We start from the raw sequence: 24,402 nt of genomic DNA, 5'->3' as shown, positions 1-24,402 counted from the left end.
ATGGAAGGCTTTGAGTTCAATACCAGGAATGCCACAGTTGTGCAAGGTACTTAACCCAAAGTTGCTCCAGGGGGACTGTCCATGTAGTTAGTTCACTGTAGATTGCTCTGAATAAGAGTGTCTACTAAAGGAATATGTACAGTATATCAGAATTAAAGGTGGAAGATGGAAGAGCTGTGCAGTATCAAAAGTGGCAGCATTTTTGCAGAAATGTGCAAAATACAGTACAGAGTATGAGGAATAGTTTGTAGTGTACAGAGATATAGTGACAAAGATGTGGGTTGATGTGACAAATAGTATCTATAGAGATAGAGATAAGTGTCTGTGTCAGTGGGGTCCAGGCCTTGTTGATGAGTCCAGTAGCTGTCGGGAAGTTTTTGTGGCGTGAGGTTTTGGTCCTGATGGACTGCAGCCTCCTGCAGAGGGCAGCGATTCTCACAGTTTGTGTCCAGGGTGGGATTGATTCAACAAACAAAACAAAACAGGGCTTGCTATCTCTTTTTGATTTCTCCTTCTCTGTTTGGCTGTGTGTTGTATGTCTGAGGAAACTTCTGGTCAACCTTTTGGTTTCTAACAGCTCCCTGTGAATAGATTCTCCATATATACTCATGAGTAGTGATGGCGAGATGAAGCTTCATGAAGCATTGAAGCTTTCCATCCAATTGGTTTGCACATGTGCCGAAGCTTCATGGTGCTTCATTTGCTCTACTGCGCCATCAAGTGGACAATAAATGTAAAACCGGCGAAGTGCAAGGCTGCTGTGGATGTAAAGTATCTTTGCCCTGAAGATTCTTTTACGCACACATATAATGTTCTATTTAAAAATAAAGATTGATGTTATTACGTGTTATTGAGAAGAGAGTGCCTGGAAAAAAATGTGGCTGTTTTACGCTTTAAATGATAGTGCAGTTTAAGATTGGACAGAGAGAAGGGGAATGACATGCAGCAAATAGCAGCAGGTCTGTTTCGAACCCCGGGCCGCTGCGGAAAGCATTTGAATGTGGGTCGCCTGCCACCAGGGATGTGTAATGTACACGTTGAATGTACATTATATTTTCAACAGATTTAGATTTGGTATCTTTACTTGCTCACAAGGAAGATGATGCTGGCGTGCATAACAATTGTTTTGCTAGTTGGCTGGCTCCATAATGATCCAATACAAATGCAATACCAACAACTCAACAGCAACAATGCATACTACGACAACAACAACCCACACATTCGCGGTTATATAAAGTGTTGATTATGAGGGGGCTCAATTGCGGTTCGCTCCCCCTTATATTTCAAATCGTACGCCAAACCCGCGAACCTGTTCCTGAATCAGTCACGTGGTACAGCTTCGAACATCATCACATACGTCATCGTACACAAGCCTCGATACGCGCTTCACAAAAATCTTCCCGCGATTACTCGACACACGCTTCGAAGCCTCGGCACGAAAGGACACATCACTACTAATGAGGGGATGGACATGTTAGTCTGTCCAACAAGTGTTCCACTGTCCTTCTTCTAAAGGATTGGTTGTCTTGCTCCATACAGATCATCCTTCTTGTGATGTGAGAACACTTCTGCTTCACAAATCACAATCGAAGCTGTGAGAGCCTCGAGTCCCATCTTGATTTCACAGTGGATTGCTTTGCTAATGCATAAGAACATACAGATGCAGCCACCGAGCCGGCTGTCTTCCAGTTTCCAGCTGGTGGGGGCGCTGTTTCACCGAAACACAAATATCTCTATGGTATACTGACAGAATTAATTACAGAATGCGGATTTGATTGATTTAATCCAACAGGTCAGTTTATGTAGAAATGCAGAGGGACGCGTTTTACAAAGCTCTTCATCTAGATATGATGATGAAGGGCTATAATCATTCTATGCTATGTGTGAGAACCACACTCACGCACATCATATGATGTGATATTAATCATTAAAAGGATGATGTGTGTCATATCAAATATGATAAAAATAGCTGGTTTCAGTTAAACTGCATCTGCTTCCATCACTGCTCTACCTGGAGGAAAAATAAACCATTGCAATGGGTTTCCACATAATGCGTCACAGGTGTGTTACAAGTCGGACACGCGACCTGAAGATGCCCCAGCAGGGATCCCTCACGAATCTGCCAGGGAACCTTCAGGGAGGGAGGCGATGTTCTAGGTGGCTGGATCTGTATCTAACATCACGGTTCACAGAAGACAATGAAATGCAACTTACAAATGTCCGTTTTTTTCTTTATTTTCTCTTTTTTTAGGTTATTTAACTGTTTCCATTGAGCCTCTTCATCCTGTTATCATTGGAGACACAGTCACACTCAAGTGCAACTTCCAAACAGACGGCAACCTCCGAGAGATTGTGTGGTTTCGGGTGAGCCCTCAGGTGAACTTAATACAACAACAGCTGCCTGCCATCTTCTCTCTATATAGTTGATAAAACTTCCTTCTTTAGCCTTCGATGTATTAAATATTCATCTTTAGTGTATATAGAGTATAGAGTCATATATACTGGTCAGTAGGTTTTGCCTTTTCCCTGTTTTGTCAAGAACGGTGGAATAACTTCTGATTTCTTATAATCCATTAGTAATTTGTGCTCTCAATTAAAATAATTTGCCTGCACAAATGACTAACTCATGCTCTCAATTAAAACATTTATTTTGCCTCCTCACCTCTTATGGAGTGCAGCATCTCAAATACAACACAATGTTGTCTTTAACTGCCAAACCACAAGTATATCCACAAATCTCAGTCAAAGATTCAAATCGTATTTAATCAAAGTGATCCATTGTGAACGTGAAGAGTAGGGGTGTCATAGTGATCAGTGCCATCAACGTGGGAGGGCCCTCAAAAAGCCTGGAATTCTAAGATTGTTTTGATCTGCAAAATGATTGAGTAAACTATTACTGTTGGCTGAATAACTAGTGTATTATATGTAAAGCAATATTAGAGCCTCTAAGTTCCTTATGTCATAGTAAACTTAATATATTTTGGTTTTGGACTGTTGCCCCCACAAAACAGTTTGAATACATCTACTTTAAACGTAAACTAAACTTTTCCTGAATTAAGGTTCAATATTGGAAAAAACTTTGTAAGAGCCTAGAAAAGCTATTTATGTGCATGACATCAAACCAATGTAAAGTCTATAAGATGTGTGTGCAGGGTCAGGGGGACATTAAAGACATGACACAATGGGCCGCACAGTGCAGAGCAAACCATTTAAAGCACACTCTGTGTGATGATTGGTGAGCAGATTTCAGTCCAGTTTCCATGAGGGATCCATGCACTAAATATGATAGAATAGATATTTATTGTCATTGTATTTACAACAATGAAAATCAGCTCAGCGGTTCTTCAGCTGTGCGTAACACAAAAGTGCAAGTAAATAAGTACAGCAAGTAAAAATGTTCAAGAAGCGAAATAAAGCACATAAAAATGGCTGATGGCAATGTCTTTAGTTTTTTAGGTTTTTACTCATCAACCAAAGTGTTGGACAAGTGAAGTTTTGCCTTGATGACAGAGCTAGATGAAAAGTCAGAGTGACTTTGCATCTCTAAAGGGCCACGCCGTCAGCTATACCCACTTATCCTTCAGAGCAGGGGGCCCAAACCTTTTCAGCTCCAGACTCAAAGGATAAATTTGGTTTCTACCTGGGACCCAAGTGTACAAAAATACATCGTCATAACATCTCAATTTATAAACGACTGACTAAGTACACAACTAACCATGAATTTAAAATGTATATGAAATATGTATGTATATATTTCCTTATAAGTACATCACAGCTATAATTACATTTGCTGAGTGTAATGTTTTCTGACCACCTCGTTACAAACTTGCACTGAAAAATGAGGACAGAGTAGCAGTAAGGCGATACACTCACCATGTCAGCTGGAGGGAAGAGTGAGGTCAAGTATATAAAGTACATCAAAGCAATAATCAAACTTGTGTAATGTTAAGTTTCTTACTCCTTTCTCAACCATTTCTTACCCCCTCCCTTTGTCCCTCAGCCTTAAACCCCAAAAATGTGTCTGTCATTACTGAGCATCTGAAATACATTGAGGCCTCTCCTCTGTGTAATCTCTTCCTCATATTTTCATTTCAACATCATCCATCATCGTGATCCATCATCGTGATCCATCATCGTGATCCATCATCGTGATCCATCATCGTGATCCATCATCGTGATCCATCATCATGATCCATCATCGTGATCGAGAGTGAGTAAATCACAGAAGACACAGTCAACGTTACCTCAGCTAGAGATCCGGAATATGTTTTCAGGTCTAGGTTCGCTGGAAATTGCATTGTTTTACATTTTAATGAATAATTTAGTTTAATTTCTGAAACCTGCTTTAGAGGGTCGTGGTGAGCTGGAGCCGATCCCAGCTGACATTGGGCGAGAGGCAGGCGACGCCCTGGACAGGTCGCCAGGCAATCGCAGGGCTGACAGAGATACACCATTGTTCACGCCTATGGGCACTTTAGTGTCTCCAATTGACTTAACCAGTATTTCTTTGGACTGTGGGAAGAAACCCACGCAGGAAGCTGCAAACTCCACACAGCAAGGCCCCAGAACCTTCTTACTGTCAGTAGAGAGGCAAGCCACTGGACAGCCCCTTCCTATTCTACACACATAACTTTTTAATTCATGTCTACATGGTCACAGCTACTGTATTCAAACTCAGTCATGCTCATGTACCTTTGCCTCTCAGGTGACTGAAGTAGGCAATGCCAAGCAGAAGATTTTCACCTATGATGCCATGTACAACACCAGCTACTCCCACATGGAGGACAATCGCAGGCGAGAGGACCTGGTCTACCAGTCGACTGTGCGGTGAGACAGGCAACTTCTACTGTATAAATTGTGCTATTTTCTAATGACAGATTTCCTTTTGTAAGTCAGAAGTGTGTGGGAACATTGACAACATGTAGAATGCTTGCTTTGACAGTGGGGGAATAGTAGCAATGGGAGGTGAGATTTGAGCAGACCCAGTTGGATTTTTCCACAATCTCTAATCTCAACAACCTGATAAATTGAAAATGAAAGGTAAAATTGTACACACCTTCTGTAATCTTTGTAACTGTGTGTATGAACAGGCTTCCTGAGGTTCAGATGGATGATGACGGTCTGTATGAGTGCCATGTGGGGATCTATGACAGGAGTTCCACAGACAAAGTGATTCTAGCCTCTGGCATCATCACTCTCACTGTCATAGGTATGTTTTCATTTCTGCTAGTCTTAGGAATTTTAAAGAAAAGGCAGGGAATCATAAAGTTCTTTAGGATTCATCCAGTGGGCACCATTGATATCTGTGCAATGTGTCCAATAGTTGTTGAGACATTTCATTGTGGACCAGAGCATCCTTATAGCATGGCTTGAAATACACCTACCAACACCTCTACATCTCAGTAAAGACCCGCTCACACACATGAAGTGTATCGCTGAAATATTCAGGAACATTTCCTGCATTAGGTCATGTGTGAATATTCAGGGAAATCTGTACCAATTTCCCACCTCAAGACGTCAGAACATTTCAGCGAAAATGTAGATGTGGCTGTGTCGTGAGCAGTAACATTGCAGGGACAAGCACTGAAGAGTTACGTCGGTGTGATGAAAGAAACTTTGGACCAAACACAAGACTCCACTTATGACGTATTACAGCATTGCCATGACGTGTAAAAAGGTGCAAGACGGAAATGTTCCTGAATGTAGTGCATGTGTGCATAGTGAAAATCACTAGTGGTGCCTGAAAGATTGTCCCAATAGTTTACTGGCAAGTATGTGTGAAGGAGTTAACTAGAGCTAATGAACATATGGTAGTGAGGGAGTCAGGTTTGGAAAAATCCTGTAGAGAGACGTATCCCCCTAAGACTGTAAATGCAATAATCAGATAATAATAACTCCCCCTAAAAACCCCTGCCTCCAGTCTTTATGCAAAGCTAGGCTAACTATGTCCTGGCTCTGTACAGACATGGGGATGATATCCACATTTCCCTTTAATGAATTGAAAGTACTTCCTTGTTTGATTGTCTTTGAATTTTCTCTGCAGTACCTCCAAAGTCTATCTCTTTGGTGGCAGCCAACAGCCCGGCTCTTTTCAGCCGCTACGAGGCCCAAAACTTCACTCTGGTTTGCATTGTTGCAGGAGCAAAGCCAGCTCCCATGGTGAGGTTGAGCCTTTATCTCTCTTGAAGTACTCCATAATCTAATTTGCGTCAATGCTTTTTGTGCTAGGAAGGAAAGCTTCCTCATCCATCCATTTGTGATCATTGGAAGCAGCTCTAGAGTATAGTGAAATAGGATGCTGGAACTTTCCCTGCAAATATTAAACTTGGAGCCCCACTGGATTTGACATATTTAGTTCTAACAGACAAAAAAACACAATGATGCCATGGCTTTGCTCTGAACCCTCTGTGACCTCTTTAGAAGATGTATTGGGGATTGATATCAGGGGATTACAGGACAGCTGCACATGTGATTAAAAAACATTCCTGTGGAGACTGGTTTCATTTGTCCTGAATGAGACAAACACATTGGCAAGATGAACAGAAGCAATGCTACATGTAATCATAGCACCACTTTTTTCATTTTCTGTTTTCTGTTTGTATCTGCTGGACTGACTGCATGATCAACAGCTCTCAATATTTACCCAAGATCGCCTCTGCCCAGCACTGGGTTATTGTAGTTGTGCTAAACAATGATGATGGCACCAATCTCTCTGGTGCCATGACCATGACATGACCATGTATTTTGAGCAGTAAACAAAATGGACACAGCAGCATCCAGCTGTATAAATATATGGATATATAGAAATACAGCAGTATGTACAGCTGTGAGGTTTTGAATGTGGATTATTTATATTATTGAAGATGCCATCACTGTTCACATATCATACATAACATCAGAAATCAAGAAACTAAGTTTTTTACAATTGCTAAAACACTAAACCCCATTCTCTGAATCAAATTATCAGTTGCCTAAACTCATTTGTCGAATCAACCACTCTTTTAGCAAAACCCTAAACAAGTTCAAGTAGTTAGACACTATTTGCAAAACTCTAAACACATTCTCCTTTACTATAAAACACAATTCCCACTGTGATGCACATGTGTTACAAAATGCTAAACAGAGGCAGCAAAAGTTTAAAACAACTACAACACAGTTGTCATCGTTTGAACACAACGACTCAAAATTGTTCACACTTGTTTCCAATGATGTGATCAACCAACACACTATATAAGCAAGTTCAGAGTGCACATGTGAATACCGACAATGGATGAAAACATTTTGAAAGGCAGAGGAGGAAGAGGTGGAAGAAGAGGAGGAGGAAGAGGAGGAAGAGTACGAGTAAGAGGTGGTGGGCCAAGAGGAAGATATCAAGGCCGAGGAAGAACCAGAACCATCATTTCAGATGGAATTCGGACAACGGTCATAGACCATGTTCTTGTTCATGGCTTGACAATGAGGGAAGCAGGACAAAGAGTGCAACCGAATTTGAGTAGTTTCTCTGTGGCCACCATCGTAAGAGCATTCAGAGAAGAAAACAGGTACAGTATAGTAACAGATTCTTTGTATTTTGGTACGTACATTTGCACATTTGCATACATTTGTAAGTGCATTTTCCCTTTTGTAGAATTGCAAGACGGCCACATGAGGGTGGAAGGAATGCTTTGTTTTCGCCACAGCAAGAAGCTCTCATCGTGGACATGGTCCGTCAAAACAATGCCATCCGACTCCGTGAACTTCAGGAAAGAGTTGTGGACAATAATGTTAACTTTGGAGGAATCAACAGTGTGAGCCTTTCTACCATTGCCCATGTCCTCCAGCGGAATGGCATGTACATACAAAGTGCCCTTTGAGCACAACTCAGAAAGGGTCAAAGATCTACGATATCAGTATGTTCAAGTAAGTGTACTCAGACACTTTCAGCTCTGATGCTTACAGTAATTATATGGTGCTAGCCTGCTGTTACTGTACTACTCAATTACAATACTATATTGTAGTGAATGTACATCAGGAGTGCATACAAATACACTATTGCAGAAGTCTGTCTTTCTGTATCACTTACACGTACTGCTGACAATGTCAGCGTGCAGTCCGCATACGTGAATGGTTCAACATCAACCAGCGCTTCATAAATGTTTGCCTTCCACCATACAGCCCATTCTTCAACCCAATAGAGGAGTTTTTTCTGCATGGTGCTGGAGGGTCTGTGACCGGAACCCCTACACCAGGGTAAACCTCCTACAGGTAATGGCTTTGGCCTGTGGTGACATAGGCGTTGATGCTTGTCAAGCCTGGATCCACCATGCCAGAGGGTTTTTCTCCCGTTGCTTAGCAAGAGAAAACATTGCGTGTGATGTAAATGAAGTCCTCTGGCTGGTCCCAGCACAAAGACGTGATGCTACTGAGGCAGAATGAATCGTACATTGACGTTTTTTGCAGTTGGTTTTGTAATGTGCTTTCATTTACTTGTAATGTGCTTTTCATTTACGTATGAATCGTACAAATCATGCCTTGCTGTAGCTGTACAAGTCTTAAAACGACCTTGTTTTAATCATCCCATGCCCCACCCATCTAAAGTCATGAGTTTCTTTTCCAAACGATGCACAATAGCCAAAAACCTGACAAGTGCCATAGATTTTCGGAATCTTTATCAAGTTTAGTCCTTAAAACAGATAAAGTAATTATTGTAGGTGACTTTAATATTCATGTGGATGTTGATAGTGACAGCCTTAATCATGCATTTATCTCAATATTAGATTTAATTGGGTTCAGTCAGAATGTACATGAACCAACTCACTGTTTAAATCACACAACTTTTGAAGTCCTGTTACTGAACTACAAGCCAGTAGGCAAAATATCCTACGCTCGATGTCTATCTCCGGCAGTGCGGCAGTGGCACTGTCAGTCCTTTACAGTATAGAATATCCATTTACAGTATAGAATATACTGTCAATATAAGGGAGACGACATGTCGGCATACAGAGACGAGATCCTGAAGCTGTCTAGGTGGTGTTCAGCAAACAACCTATATCTGAACACAAGCAAAACAAAATAAATCATCATAGACTTCAGAAAACACTGTCCAGAACCCGCCCCCCTTCACCTCAATGGAGAGAGAGTGGAGAGGGTCTCCACCTTTAAGTTCCTGGGGGTTCAAATTTCGGAGAGCCTCAGCTGGACAGCACACACCACTGCAGCAGTTAAGAAGGCCCAGCAGCGACTACACTTCCTGAGGGTGACAAGAAAGCCTTGCAGAGAGTGATTAGGATGGTAGAGAAAACCGTTGGCTGCCCCCTGCCCTCTCTGGAACACATCTCCACCTCCCGCTGTCTCAGCAGAGCAAAGAAAATAATAAAGGACAGCTCTCACCCAGGTCACAGACTGTTCTCTCTCCTGCCTTCTGGGAAAAGATACAGGAACTTCAAATCACGGACAAACAGACGGAGGCGAGGCAGGAGGCCGGCGGAGAGGCCGAGCTGGAGTCCAGAGGAGCCCCTCAGGAGACTGGGCTGGAGGCCGGCGGGGCCGGCGAGGCCGTTCAGGCGAAAGGAGCACTGGGGTCACGAGAGGCGAGGGGAGCACTGGGGTCTCGAGAGGCAAGGGGAGAACCGGAACTGAGGTCTCGAGAGGTGAGGGGAACAGGGGAACTGGGGTCTTGAGAGTTGGGGGGAACACAGGAACTGGGGTCTCGAGAGTCGGGGGCAAAACTGGAACTTGGGTCTCGAGAGTTGGGGGAAGCACGTGGACTTGGGTCTCGAGAGTCAGGGGAAACACTGGAACTGGGGTCTTGAGAGTCCGGGGGAACACTGGAACTGGGGGGTCTCGAGAGTCAGCAGCGGGACAGCTAGGGTCTCGAGAGGCAGCAGGGGGACAGCTGAGGTTTCAAGAGGCAGCAGGGGGACAGCTGGGGTATCGAGAGGCAGCAGGGGGAGAACTGGAGTCTGCAGAGGTACATTTCAAAACAAAACAGGAAACAGAAAATCAAGATCCTGACAAAACTATACTCCCAACTGCAATAAACTTGGCTCGATAATTAACCTCTTATCGTGTGGACGATATCGTTGCTTTTAGCTATGAAAGGCGCTTTACAAATAAAATGTATTATTATTATTATTATTATTAATGAAATTCAGAACATGTTGATACCCTACTTAAATGTCGTTCTTTTGCAAAATGTTCTTTTCGTATTTATTAGAATCAGAATGATTTTAATCAGAATCAGAATAATTTTAATTGCCATGTAGGTTTTCACCTACAATGAATTTGCTCTGGTAACATTGGTGCATAAATATAAAAAAATTACAATTAAAATTAACAATTAACAAAATATAAACAGTAGTACAATACACAACACAAGGACAGCCGGCTGAGCAGCACGTTAATGTGATGTGTAGAGCAGGGGTGGGGAACCTGGCAAGACCAAGACCATTTGATCCAGACCTCGAGGTAATTCGTAAAACGTACGCAAAAAAAATCCACTCGCAAAAAAAACTACACGCCAATATTTTAAACGGCCGACTGACTGTTTTTCCTGGCCATGGTCAGGGTCCCTGAACACAACACGAGCAGAACGTGTCATCACGTGGTCAGGTCATGTCAAAAAACTTCAATTTTAAACAAGACTGTCATTGACATCAGCGAACGCAGCGTGGCAAGTGTAAAACAGAGAAAGCTAGACGTGGAATGTCGCACTTTCCAGGAGAAATTAGACGAACGATTATTTCTTTGTGGAAGTAAAAGGCCAGTGTGTCTAGTTTGTGTGGACGTACTTGCGGTGATGAAAAATAATCTCGAGCGTCATTACTGCACGAAACATGCCGAACTGCACGAGCTGAAAGGACGAGTGCGTTTGGATAAAGTTAACGCTCTTCGGCGGAGTTTGGCCCAACAAGCAGCTCTCTGCAGAGCGGAACATACAAACATGGACAGATAGATCAGTAGACCACCACACCAAGAACAGACTATTCCACCACTGCTGTGCAATTATCACTGCCATTTACAATATTCACTTTATTTTCTATCAACCACTTGGTACTTATATTATTTTTTATTCTACTTAATTGTTGTGTACTGCCTTTTTACTTCATATGTTATTTTGCTGTGACAAGATACATTTCCCTGTTGTGGGACTAATAAAGGATTTCTGATTTCTGATAAAACAGAAAGATACAAGGATAAAAAAGTTGCTTTTTTGCACAGCATAAAAGAAAGGTGAAATGAATGGGCTGCGTCTTAAAAAAACATTTGCAGAGGTTATAAGTTCAATAATTAGTACGGCCCTCGAAGGATGTTGTAAAGAGAAAATGGCTCTTGATGGAAAAAGGTTCCCCACCCCTAGTGGTGAGGGGGGGGAGGGAGAGACAGTGTCAGTGGGGGTCTCTAGCATTGTTGATGAGGCCAACTGCAAAGGGGAAGAAGCTGTTCATATGACGTGAGGTTTTGGTCCTGATGGACCGCAGCCTCGTGCCGGATGGGAGTGACTGAAAAAGTATTGTGGGAGGGGCAGTGGGAGGGGTCTGCTGCAATCTTACCTGCACGCTTCCGGGTCCTGGAGACGTACAGGTCCTGGAGGGATGGCAGATTGCAGCCGATAACCTTCTCTGCAGAGCGAATGACAGCAGCGTACCAGATTGTGATGGAGGAGGTGAGGATGGACTCGATGATGGCAGAGTAGAAGTGCACCATCATCGTCTTTGGCAGGTTGAATTTCCTCAACTGCCGCAGGAAGTACATCCTCTGCTGTGCTTTTTTGATGAGGGAGGTGATGTTCAGCTCCTACTTCAGGTCCTGGACAATGATGGTGCCCAGGAAGCGTAAGGACTCCACTGTGTCAACAGGGGAGTCACGCAGGCTGATTGGAGCAGGTGTGGCTGGGCTCTTCCTGAAGTCCACTATCATCTCCACTGTCTTAAGAGCATTGAGCTCCAAGTGGTTCACACTGCACCAGGTCACCAGTTGGTCAATCTCCCACCTGTAGGCCGACTCATCCCCGCCAGAGATGAGTCCGATGAGGGTGGTGTCATCCGCGAACTTCAAGAGCTTGACGGACTGGTGACTGGAGGTGCAGCTGTTGGTGTACAGGGAGAAGAGCAGAGGAGAAAGAACGCAGCCTCGGGGAGATCCGGTGCTGATGGTCCGGAAGTCAGAGACATGTTTCCCCAGCTTCATGTGCTGTCTCCTGTCAGACAGGAAGTCTGTGATCCACCTGCAGGTGGAGTCAGGCACGCTCAGCTGGGAGAGCTTGTCTTGTAGCAGAGCTGGGATGATGGTGTTGAAGGCAGAGCTGAAGTCCACAAATAGGATCCTGGCGTAGGTTCCTGCGGAATCCAGGTGCTGGAGAATGTAGTGGAGTGCCATTTTGACAGTATCGTCTACAGACCTGTTGGCTCTGTAGGCGAATTGCAGGGGGTCCAGGAGTGGGTCTGAGATGGTTTTGAGGTGGGACAGGACAAGGTGCTCAAAGGACTTCATTACCACAGAGGTCAGGGCGACGGGTCTGTAGTCATTTAGTCCTGTGATCCTTGTTTTTTTGGGGACGGGGATGATGGTGGAAGTCTTGAAGCATGCTGGCACGTGGCATGTCTCCAGTGAGGTGTTAAAAATGTCTGTGAACACTGAAGACAGCTGATCTGCACAGTGCTTCAAAGTGGAGGGAAAGACAGAGTCAGGTCCGGCTGCTTTGCGGGGGTTCTGCCTCTTGAATAGGGTGTTGACTTCCCTCTCAAGAATGGAGAGAGGTGTCACTGTGGAAGTAGGGGGGAAGTGGGGCACTGAGGTGGGCAGTAGTGGAGAGGCTATGGCCTCTGCTGAGGTGGGGGAGATGGGGCTCCTGGGGTGGAGCTGAAGAAGAGTGTCGCGGGGGATGGTGTCAGGTCTTTCCCATTGACTTTCAAAGCGACAGTAGAACTCATTCAGTTGATTGGCGAGGCGCAAATCACTCATGGAGTGGGGGGCTCTAGGCTTATAGTTGGTGATCTGCCTTAGCCCTCTCCAGACAGTGGCAGAGAACTGTTGTTGAAGTTTCTCAGAGTACAGTCACTTAGCTTCCTGCACGTTGACCTGCGGTGGAATGTAAACACCGACCAGAATGAATGAAGCGAACTCACGGGGGGAGTAGAAGGGTTTGTAGTTAATAATAAATAGTTCCAGAACAGGAGAACAGTGCTGTAGGATCACTGTCACATTATATTCAAGTTCAGAAGAAAATACAAAAAATATATATATATATTACAAAAAATGTGTTTATATTTACTCTGTGTCATTACTACCAATATGGAATATGGGTATATAATAGTTATTTATGAGCAATACAAATAATATTTTATTAATAAATATTATAATATCTCCAAATTGCTCAGCTTGGAAACACCTGGTGTTACTCTTAGAAAAACCTGTCATCTTCAGGCATCTTTTTCAACAAAATTCAGACAGAGTTTATTTTTCTTCAAATTCAGAATATTCAGACCACTATTACTCAGTGCCAGAAGCACTTGGAGTAATAAGGTTGTTATTTTTTGAATGAGACCAAAGCCATGCATATGGTGCAAATGGTTGAAGAGCAACTTTTAATTACTTTGGGTATGTCGTTTTTAGGTATTTTCGGGTAAATTCCCCCAAACTGTAAGAGGTTAAAGAACATTGGCACATCTTATGATCAGATACAGCATTAACCACGGATTTGAAAGAACCATAAATATCGAAGAGGATGTAATCTTAGAGACAGCCTGGTACATGCTAACGTAAACTCAATGAAAAAAGTACACTTGTATGTGCTTTTAATTTTATTGTCAATCATCACATATGCAATGTAAATAGACTTAACTGTAATCTGTTGTCAATTATTGAGAGACACTCCCACAGGAGAATACTTGTCCCTGATATGTGCACAGTGGGCCGAGTGACTACTGAAGATTAGTGATGTATAATTGTTTAAAATACTCTTTGACGAAGGTCCAGATGGATGTTAGTATGATCAAAAAATCTCAAGTAATACTTTCCAACGCACTTGCATCTGAGATAGTTGGATGTGTGAATAGCTCACTTAAAAATTGCCTGTGTTCTGAAATGATTATATTGGCTATGATCATTATTTCTACTATCCTGAATCTTTACTGATATGATACATGGTTGAGAATTATTTGGAGGAACAGTGACACTCCAATGGTCATCATGTGTGCAGGCCCCCAGTTCACTGTTGCCTGCACTTGGTTAGCAACCACACGTAACAGTTGAACACCATTGTTAACTTTGTAGAATCTCCTTCGACCAACTTCATCGTAGCATTTGACTTGACAAACTGTCATTTGAAATGGAGGTTCTGTGTTCCTGTTGATCTCACCTGCCTTTGTCCTGGCCTTTTAGGTGTACTTCAAGCGGGATGGAGAGCTTATTGATGTGGTGCCAACTGCCAAGGTTTCCTCCTCAGTGGAAGACAAAAGCAAGGGCCCAGATCTAGAAAAGAGATGGAACAGGAGCCAGACACGGCTCTGGAGCTCCCGGGCTCTCTCCAGTCAAGACCTAGATGACACCAAACTCCAGAAGTCCTTGTCCCTGCTGGAAGAAGAGGGGAAGCTGGCTCAGCTGGGCCAAGACAGCTCCCGTGGCCCCGATAAGGGCATAGAGCAAGAGTCCGAGTCGGACCCAGAGTCAGCTACTGAGGTGATACCCGAGACGGTGGTGAGCCGGGAGTTTCCCCGCTGGGTCCAGAGCAACAATCCGCTCTACTACTTCAAGCACCAGCAGCAGGAGGCAGTTGATGGCACCATGGAGGTGAGAGCCATGCTAACTTGGAGCCTCAACCCCCAGCTGGATAATGAGGCTCTGTTCAGCTGTGAGGTCAACCACCCAGCCCTGTCCATGCCCATGCAGGCTGAGGTCACACTCTGTGAGTCATGCACCAACACACACTGGCTAAACTGACATGCAGTTACTCAGATCACCTGGTTCATATAAAATAAATAACAAACAAATAATTTTTCTGACACTTTGTAAATGTGTTAATGTGTATGAGAGCAGACTCTAGCTCTGTGATAAAGTGTAGCCTACGTTAAGGCAGAGTTGGTGACTGACACATTTTCCCATCATGCCTTGCTGTAGCTGTACAAGTCTTAAAACGACCTTGCTTTAATCATCCCATGCCCCACCCATTTAAAGTCATGAGTGTCCTTTCCAAACGATGCACAATGGCCAAAAACTATAGTGCCATAGATTCTCAGAATCTTTATCAAGTTTAGTCCTTAAAACAGATAAAGTAATTATTGTAGGTGACTTTAATATTCATGTGGATGTTGATAGTGACAGCCTTAATCATGCATTTATCTCAATATTAGATTTAATTGGGTTCAGTCAGAATGTACATGAACCAACTCACTGTTTAAACCACAAAACCTTTGAAGTCCTGTTACTGGACTACAAGCCAGTAGGCAAAATATCCTACGCTCGATGTCTATCTCCGGCAGTGCGGCAGTGGCACTGCCAGTCCTTTACAGTATAGAATATCCATTTACAGTATAGAATATACTGTAAATACTAAAGTCAGATGCACTCCCAGGAGTCCTGACACAGTTGATGTGCAGTTTCAAGAAAGCTAATGAGATGCATATCGAGAGCTGTTGAGATTCAAACTGCAACACAACCACATGTTTTGGAGGACAAATGCAGAGCTAAGAAGAATTAATATGGGAAAATAAATGAATCCATTAACTCAAATTGAAGTGTAAACCATGAACAATAAGTGGGTCACTGTAAGCCTTCAGCACAGTTTGTACTGCTTCACTTCAACTGGTGGTACACCACAGCAACATGAAACAAAGGAGGACATGTTCTCTGAGCAGGTAGGTACATCATTGGAATGTGGGTAGCCACTTGTATGTAGGTGACATGAACTATGTCACAATTCCTACTATTCAGAGCTATGAAAGTTGTTGTCTCACTGTACAACAGCAGTCCAACCTGGTATTTCACTTTTCTACCAGCTGCTCCCAGAGGACCCAAGCTGTCCATGAGCCCCAGTAAGGCCAAGGTGGGAGACACAGTGCGGATCGCTGTCCAGGGCTTCCAGTTGGGACCTTCTGCAGTGAGTTTCCAACACAGTGGCTCTTTGAACAGGGAAATGCTCTGTGAAGTTCATAAAATGTCACCAAAGGGGACAGTCCAGGATAAACGATGTGGACAGAGTAGAAAAGTATTCTCTTGAACTCTTTTGCATTGAGTTCCTCCCTTCCTGGCAGCAATAGCTTTCAGTTCTTTTCTGTCTACTTTGAAAATCAACTTAAGTTATATTTTGTCATGTGGTGCAGTAGAGCAGGGACAATGTCGTGCCTCTCCAGGAGAGGCATCTGAGGAGGTGGCGTAATTGTAATTCAGTAAGTCAGGGGCAGACTTAGAGGGCTGGCCCCACTTTGCTGGGGCATTGCATACCAGTACCATACCAGAAAGACACCATTTGCAACACTTAATTATTTATTCGGTCAAATCCCAGACCTTGAAAACAATCTCTACCCATCAGTCAGTTCTTCAAACTAAGAATTGTGTGTATGTGTGTGTGTGTGTGTGTGCGCGCGTGTGTGTGTGTGTGTGTGTGTGTGTGTGTGTGTGTGTGTGTATGTCCGCTGAGCAAGGTTTTTCCTGAGCCCATATACACCTGGACCAAAGTCGGCGGGCATCTGCTAGATGGCAGAGAGGGGCATGCCGGAAGGGAACTGGTCCTGGACAGAGTTCCTGCTGAGCTCAATGGTTCAATGTTCCGCTGCACGGCCCAGAATCCTCTGGGCTCCACAGATACCCACACCCGCCTCATCGTATTTGGTGAGGCTGTTTGTGAGGGGACTTGTTCTCATCATTTATCATTCGTTCAGAGAGCTCACAATAAATGTTTTTTTAATTTTATGTATTTTTACAGACAACCCAACACTGAAGAAAGGAAAAGAACATGTTTTTGGTAGGTCATTCTTTGTCAGTCACTTCAGTCTCTGTTACCGTGGTAACATGCAAGTAATGTAATAAACCATTTGTTTAATCACAGGGTTACCACAGGATTTCCAACACTTAATCATAATAGAACTTTGTTTGTATAGCACTAATGTATTGAGCCCCAAAATGTTCTAGAGCAGCAACAATGTGAAAGTCACTAAACATGAAGATATACATGTGCATCATCTGCACACAGATGACAAGATATATTATGTCTACAAATCATGTGACCAAGGGGAAGTATGTTAATAGATAAAAGGATAGGGCCCAGAATCGACCCTTGAGGTTGATTCTATGCAAGTAAGTTTTTTTGATGAGCAATTTAAACCAAACCGCTTGCTCAGTATTGAGGGGACAGTTTAGGAGGAAATCAGTAGGAAACATCCAATCAGAGTGCTCTAAATTGTGTTGCTATGCAGCTCTTAGTAGGGTGAAGAGGGAGGTTGATAAAATTCATAAAATTGTTCTGTAGATTCAGTCCATCAGCTGTGGTGCAGTTTACCCCTCTGTGTTTAGAACTCTGCCTTCTTCATAACAAGGTGTCTGGTGAGGCTCATGGCTGCTGTAGTTGGCGATGCCATATATGAAAGGGATGGGGAAATGAAGAAACAAAGCAAAAAAGTGTTTTATTGATATCCATAGTATAAGCCTATAGTATGGTTGAGTTAGGTCTTTAAGTGTTCCTCTCTTAATAGAAATGTAAAGGACAAATACAATATTACAAGAATCAGCAGCTCCAAAACTTAACTACTGTGCAGTAACAAATAACAATAAAAGATACAGATTCACAAATTTGCTGTCACTTTGTGAACAAAGTCAAATCCTGACAAGGAAACAGCTGCAGACTTTTTCCCACCAGAATATATATTTTGATGCAAGCCACCAAGATCAGATATTTTCAAAATCCACACATAGGTGCTTCAATGTCAGCAAGTTTGACTTTATTCTATAGTTGTAAGTTCTATAACAGTGCTCTGTAATGCCTGCTGTCTTGTGTGTGTGCAGCCACTGACACAGCAGTCAGTCAGCGCTCCCTCACATTAACCTCCATGTTGCTGCTACTGAGCTTCACCTGTGAGCTGACGTGATCCGAGGCTCTACTGCTCCTCCACACACCTCCACCCACATCTACCTGAGGCACCTGCTCTTTAATGGCCCCCGGCAGTAGCTTAACCTCCACCCGGCTGTTCCAGCAGCGCTGAACATTAAAGGTGCATCAGGCCTCCACCCCTTGCGAGAGAAGACAGATACTACAGCATCAAACACAGAGCAAAGGTAGCAGAGCAAACTTCTGCACAGCATGCTGTCGCACAGCGATAAGTCACTCTACCACTCTGACTGATTATGAGTTTGTAAGAGGCTTTAACTGCATCATACTGAGGGAAAGGTTGGATGTAGTGGGTGTGATGCCACCTATAAATGTGTGCAAGGTTCACACTGGATCCCAGGGAATAATGGCCCTGGGGAGGGGGGGGGTGCAGCTGCCAATAAGTAGAGCCAGCTCTCTTGCTCACACCACACTTATGGGACACCGCTAGAAGCAATATTAAAGCCCTCAACTCCAATTGCACAAAAATGTGATATCATCCTGAATATGTGGAGGGCAGACAGCCATGAGAAGGTGTCAAAGAAGCTGTGACCGCCCATCAGGGCTGCTCAGACCCCCAGGTGTCGATCGCTCATTATCCTGTGGGATCTGGTGAAGGAGTTTTAGGTTGTTTGTGTTCTCAGAAATCATTCGTTCAGCACAGTAGGAGCTTTTATTTCCTTGTGTAGCACAGATGCTCACCTGTAGCTCCAGAGTGACTGAGCAGCTTTGTTTAGGTCAGAGTCTCTGAAGATCACATCAAATACTATAATTTCAGAAAATGCTTTTAGAACACTTTCAGAAACAATTGATTGCAGTTCTTTAGAGCAAATCATCTTCAAATGTTTAGCATTCAGTTTATAATTCTTAGTAAAACATTTTCTTCCAAATGACTGTATCCATGTAGACTACTGGTGGAACCAGACTCTGTCTGGAGCCATGCTGGACTGAGAGGGAAGACAGGAGTGTCCCCATACGCGAGATGCATCACTTCCATTAGGGGTCCATTAAATAAATTATATTTTATTTGCCCAGAACTGAAATGTTCATGTTTCTCTGCTCAAGACTTTAAGTAGTATTCACATAATGTTTGTGTCATGGTAAAACTAGCTAAATGTTAATTCTTGTGGTGTGTTTGATGTGAAAGAAAAGATTACAGCTAAATTACCTAAAACATACAACCTGGTAAATGTCACATAATGTGCAGTCGGTGTTCACCTGCTGGAGAAGCTAACATTGTTGTAAGCCCTATAAAACCATGTTATATAAGATATTAAAAGAATAAAAAACATAAACCTCCATTGTGTTGTCAGCGTTTGATGTTAATGCTCTAAACTTATAATGCCTCCTAAACTGTACATAAATCAGCTTTATTGAGTCTCATTGCTCTCAATGTGTTGACACAGAAATAGACATACAGCTAAAAACAACTGAGCTGGACAACAGTAAACTAAAATATTTAACTATTATGTAAATATGATACGGGCCTCAAGCAGGACTTACCTGTGTCCTGCTGTTCACAATAATCTTCCTTATAACTAAAATCACTATTCACATAACAACACAATATATTATATGAACACCTTACCATGGAAAAATTATGACGCGTTCAGTTTTATACATATATATATATTATATACAGTGGTGGGCCGTCAGGGCCAGCAAGGCCTTCTCTGCTGGCCTAAACATCATCAGAATATACATTTAATTTTTATATATTTTTTCCACAAATATGTATTAAATTATTCCCCATAGTCTATTCTCTTCATTTCATAGCTTTCCTATTGGTTGCGCTGCTTCCAGCCTCAGATCGAGATTTGGAGGTATGGCCTTTATGTTAGAGTTTTTATCCAATCACATTTCAGCCAGGGCCCAAGAAATCTGCCCTTAGGCCTTCAGAATCAACAGTGCGGGCGCCTGTCGCTTAAAGTGAACGGAGACAAAACTGTGGCGTTAACCAATCAGATTTCGAGTTGGGGACACTGGAGGCAGCTAGCAGGCGTACGATAACGTCAGCACGTCCATGCCTTTTGATTGGTTACGCACTATTGAGAGGCAGAGCTATGCAGAGCTAGCAAACTTTAAACGAGCTCATTTGTGTAGATTTCTACAAGCTGTTTTTTTTCAAACCACAATGGCTGAAGGATGGAGAAGAGATTGTTGGGTTTTTTAGCCCAAAGGGCGCTGTGATTGCCTTTCAAATGAATCCAGTAAACTTCTAGTTGATCAAGATACTTATTTATTTAAAGTGATGATGACAGCATTTCAAAAATACCCTCAGCCGAGGACACTTTCACACACCAAGTCCACAGACTGAATCAATAAAGAGCCAGTTAGCTGTCTGTTGGTAAAAGTGAAAGTGGTACAAAAACATCATAAACATTTTGCTATATTCTCTACAGAAGGGTGTCGTCGTCCCTCATTGGTCCATGTTGGTGCGGTTATGCCCCTTGGTGGGCAGTCTTGTTGTGACGAGATGGAGGTAGACCTGAAACTCTTTGAAGAGAACCTACAGTGCTTCACATTCATCACTAATATAGTGCTCATTATACATTTGTGCAGAAATACATGTTGTGCAATAATACATTTTGATTGAGGTGGACGAGTACATGTGATAATCATTAAATGTGACACAATACAATCAGGAGTTTATTTACTTCACAAATTCCCTCCGTACACACCATTTATGGTGTGTATATCATTCAGTAAATATAAAGCACCAATTGGTGCAAGAATACAGCATATGGTATGAAATAATACATTCTTAGTTGTTTGGTTTTTATTTCAATCAAAAACGTACCTGAATTAGAGAACAATGACTATAAAATAGAGAATACCTCAATCAAATAACGTACCTGAATTTAGAGAACTTATAAAAATAAGAATAAAAAATACCTTCGGTAATGTGACTTTGTCTTTGATAAAAAATACCTTTAATAGCAGCTTTGTCTTTAATAAAAAAATACCTTTAGTAATAGCTTTGTCTTTAATAAAAAATACCTTTAGTTTCACTTTTTATAAAAACACTTTTGGTATAAGACTGTAAATTTCAGTACACTTATAACATCAATAAAAAATAGTAGAAAAACAGTAAATCTCAGTATACCTGGAACATCAGTAAAAGACTGTAAATATAGGTAACTTGCAATGTCTATGTAAGACTGAGGTAGCTGTATTAGACTGTACCCGCAGTGTGAGACTAACTACAGTAAAATCAGTAGCTGAGGCATGGCAGGAGTGATCATTTAGTGGAATTTATTCACACGAAAGCATCTACCTGCAGGCTTTGTAGTTCCTCCTCTATGAGATGATCTAAGAGGAATTCGCCTTCTCCGTGTATCAAAAACTGACCTGCTTCAGCTCTCTCTTTGGTCAGGGCGGTGGTGATCAGCTTAGTGGTTAGGGTGCGGATGCATGGGATGCAGCAACATCCACACAGGATTAGTATACCTATCATTATCGGTACGATCAACAGAATGTTCAACACCATCATCTTGTACTGACCAAACCAACGCTCCATGGAGCTTGTGAAGTAATTCTCTACCCCACTGTTTGAGGCTAGCTCTTTGCTGAGTGCGCTGAGTCCTTCCAAGGCTCTGGTAATGGATCCATCAGAGGCTGTGTTATTTGGGATGAAAGTAGATAGATCCAAACAATTTGCAGACACCCCCTTTTTCAGCCAACAACATGTCTAATGCAATTCTGTTCTGATATGACATCAGGCTAGTCTTCCCTAATTGCTCATGCACTCCAGTGAAAGCATCTACGGTGTTGTTTACGAATCTCTGCTGGTTGTAATAAAGGTAATTAATCCAAGCTACATTTTTGTTGACAGTCACTCGAACGAAAATGAACTCAAAACCCGCTGCAATTTCATTTCTAGCTTTGAATTCGTCAGGGACACCACGTGGTACTCCCATGGAATTCATGTAAATTGAGGAGCTGAAACTTCCACTGGGAATAGAACGTTTAGCTCGACTCAGGAGCTCATTCCCACTAGACAGACCGGAGAGTTCTTCAGCAGAGATTGGCAGGATGTAGAAAGGCATTACCAACTGTACCAATGCACAGGTACCTACCCAGTCTGGCGGTAGGGCTGGATACAAAGTGTTTGTTCCACAGTACCACCATACGTCAGCTCTGGCAAATTCCATGACAGACATCTTTGCTCCAAACAACATCCCTCCGTGGGAAACCCTTAGAGTGGAATTATACCATTTCAAATGTCCTACCTGAGTGCCTGCGCCACTGGTCTTGGTGATACACTCATAATCGCCTTCATAGGCCGAAAAATGAGGTGGAATGAAGTCAATTCTGGTCACTGGATACAACAGGGCCAGAGAGGTGCATCCTGCGGGACTGACAAGAGTGTACAAAGCATACATACACTGGAGACCTGCTGGGTCATTACTCAGATTCAATGGAAATGGAATAGTAGCTAAACTAGGTCTAGCAGCGGCGCATGTAACACAGTTTGCTTGACTACTCTGTTCAACGGAGTGTCTCACCCAATCCATCCATGCATTTCTGTCCTGATATCCTGTCTCCACTGCCATTGTTTCTTTAAGATTAGTGATGTTCAGATAAATCACACTCATTTTCTTCCTTGCTAGTCCGGTGTACGTTTTCTGGGTCTTTTTCTCAAGAGGGATTAAGCTTTCAACCAAAAGATGAACAGTTGGTCTTTGGGATTCTTTGATATCCCTAAATAGTACAGGCCAGAATCAAAGAGTTCAGGGTTGAAAACTGTGATGACCACAGGGTTACAATTTGTCGGATGCCCATTATCGGGCAGAGTTCTTGGATCAGGATTAGGATTAGGTGGTTCACTTTCACCGCATTTACATGGGCTTCGTTTAATTATTCTCAATTTTTCAACCAAGGGGTGGTCTAGATTAATCCATCCCCCGTTTGAGTGTCAAACACATTGTGATAATGACAGGGAGGCGTACACAGATACTTGGCTTTGTTGGAATCGCAATGTCTGTTCCATATTTCACCGTTAGCAGACATCATGGTGTTTACATCAAATTCAAACGAGGTGATCTTGTCTCTCTCTACTGTAACGGTAATCCCACCTTCCTTAATATCTACGGCTTCGTTGTTTTTCATGCGTCTCATGCGTCTCACTCGTCGCGTTAGTATAGTGTTAGGGAATCGTTCAGTCACATCTTGGATTTGTTTAGTTGTCAGATTGTCTGGTGTGTAGTAAGCTTCATTTGGGCAAAGATTAGCTACTCTATTGCTTGGTTCCTTACTTCCTACGCTCAGGCAAAACTCCCACCATGTCAAGGGGAGCACTATAACAATTGTGAGCAGTGCTAACCCAGCTATCATCCGAGGGTCTCCCCACAGAGAGATTTTCTGGTACACTATTACCTTCGCTTTTTTGTCTTTTATTGGTGACATTTTTAACTGGTTTTATCTGCTCACTTAGACGGACAAACAAATAATTGTGACAAGTGAAACTTAGTATTATCTAAGACAATTTATCCTCTGGTGTTGATTCTAGATTCACAAATCAATTAGTCAGTACTGTTTTGTTCCAGCAGGTTCAAATCTTGACTAACTTCTGCTAAACAGCGAGAAGGCGCCAGTGCAGGTACACAATGTGTGAGGTGGTGCCAATTAGCTCCTGTTTTACCTTTTACCCGGAGCGCGTGTGAAGTACGTTCTGTCACCTCCCACGGTCCAGTCCACCTAGGTTCAGACCACTTTCTTTTGTGGACCTTGACCCTTACCCAATCACCTGGTCCAACAGGAGTCTCTGGTGGTTCGTCAGGTTTTTCTGCTGCTGCTTCCACCTGTGTAGACAAAACTTCGATGATTTTAGCCAAAGCCTTTACATATTCATCTGCCTCAATCTGCCATAGATCTAATACAGGACTGTGCCCTCCTTCGCGTGGAGGGCCAGGCATTGGTCTACCGGTTAACAGTTCATGTGGAGACAAATGTGTTTGACTGCTTTGTGAGGATCTCATTGACATGAGTGCCAAAGGTAGGGCATCTACCCACTTTAACTTGTTACCATAACATGTTTTAGCAAGTTTTCTTTTGAGTGTTTGATTAGCTCGTTCTACCAAATCCTGTGATGCCGGATGATATACTGACCCAAATTTGTGTGTTATGCCAAAGTACTTTTCTACTTCTTCAAGCTTATGGCTCTTGAAGTGTGTCCCATTATCTGATCGTATGCAACGTGGAACTCCATACCTTGGTATGAGTTCATTTTTTAACCATTTGATTACAGAATTGGCATCTTCTTTTTTGCAGGGAATTGCTTCAATCCACTTAGTGAAACGATCGACCATTACCAAAACATATCTGTACCCTCTTACCACATT

General features: G+C 42.8%; 1 protein-coding gene across 1 annotated transcript; it reads left to right on the top strand.

Moving 5' to 3' along the window:
* Positions 1-19,300, top strand: LOC115011045 (immunoglobulin superfamily member 21-like). Its single transcript, XM_029435974.1, has 10 exons — positions 1-46; positions 2,252-2,376; positions 4,706-4,827; positions 5,091-5,209; positions 6,044-6,159; positions 14,362-14,884; positions 15,975-16,075; positions 16,620-16,806; positions 16,901-16,939; positions 17,977-19,300. The coding sequence occupies exons 1-10, from the start codon at positions 1-3 to the stop codon at positions 18,057-18,059; spliced, it is 1,461 nt and encodes a 486-aa protein (XP_029291834.1). The 3' UTR covers positions 18,060-19,300.
* The last annotated feature ends 5,102 nt before the right edge of the window (positions 19,301-24,402 follow it).

The sequence above is a fragment of the Cottoperca gobio genome, chromosome 7 (genome assembly GCF_900634415.1).
Source record: "Cottoperca gobio chromosome 7, fCotGob3.1, whole genome shotgun sequence".
NCBI lineage: Eukaryota > Metazoa > Chordata > Actinopteri > Perciformes > Bovichtidae > Cottoperca > Cottoperca gobio.
This window is presented reverse-complemented; position numbering and strand designations above follow the sequence as displayed.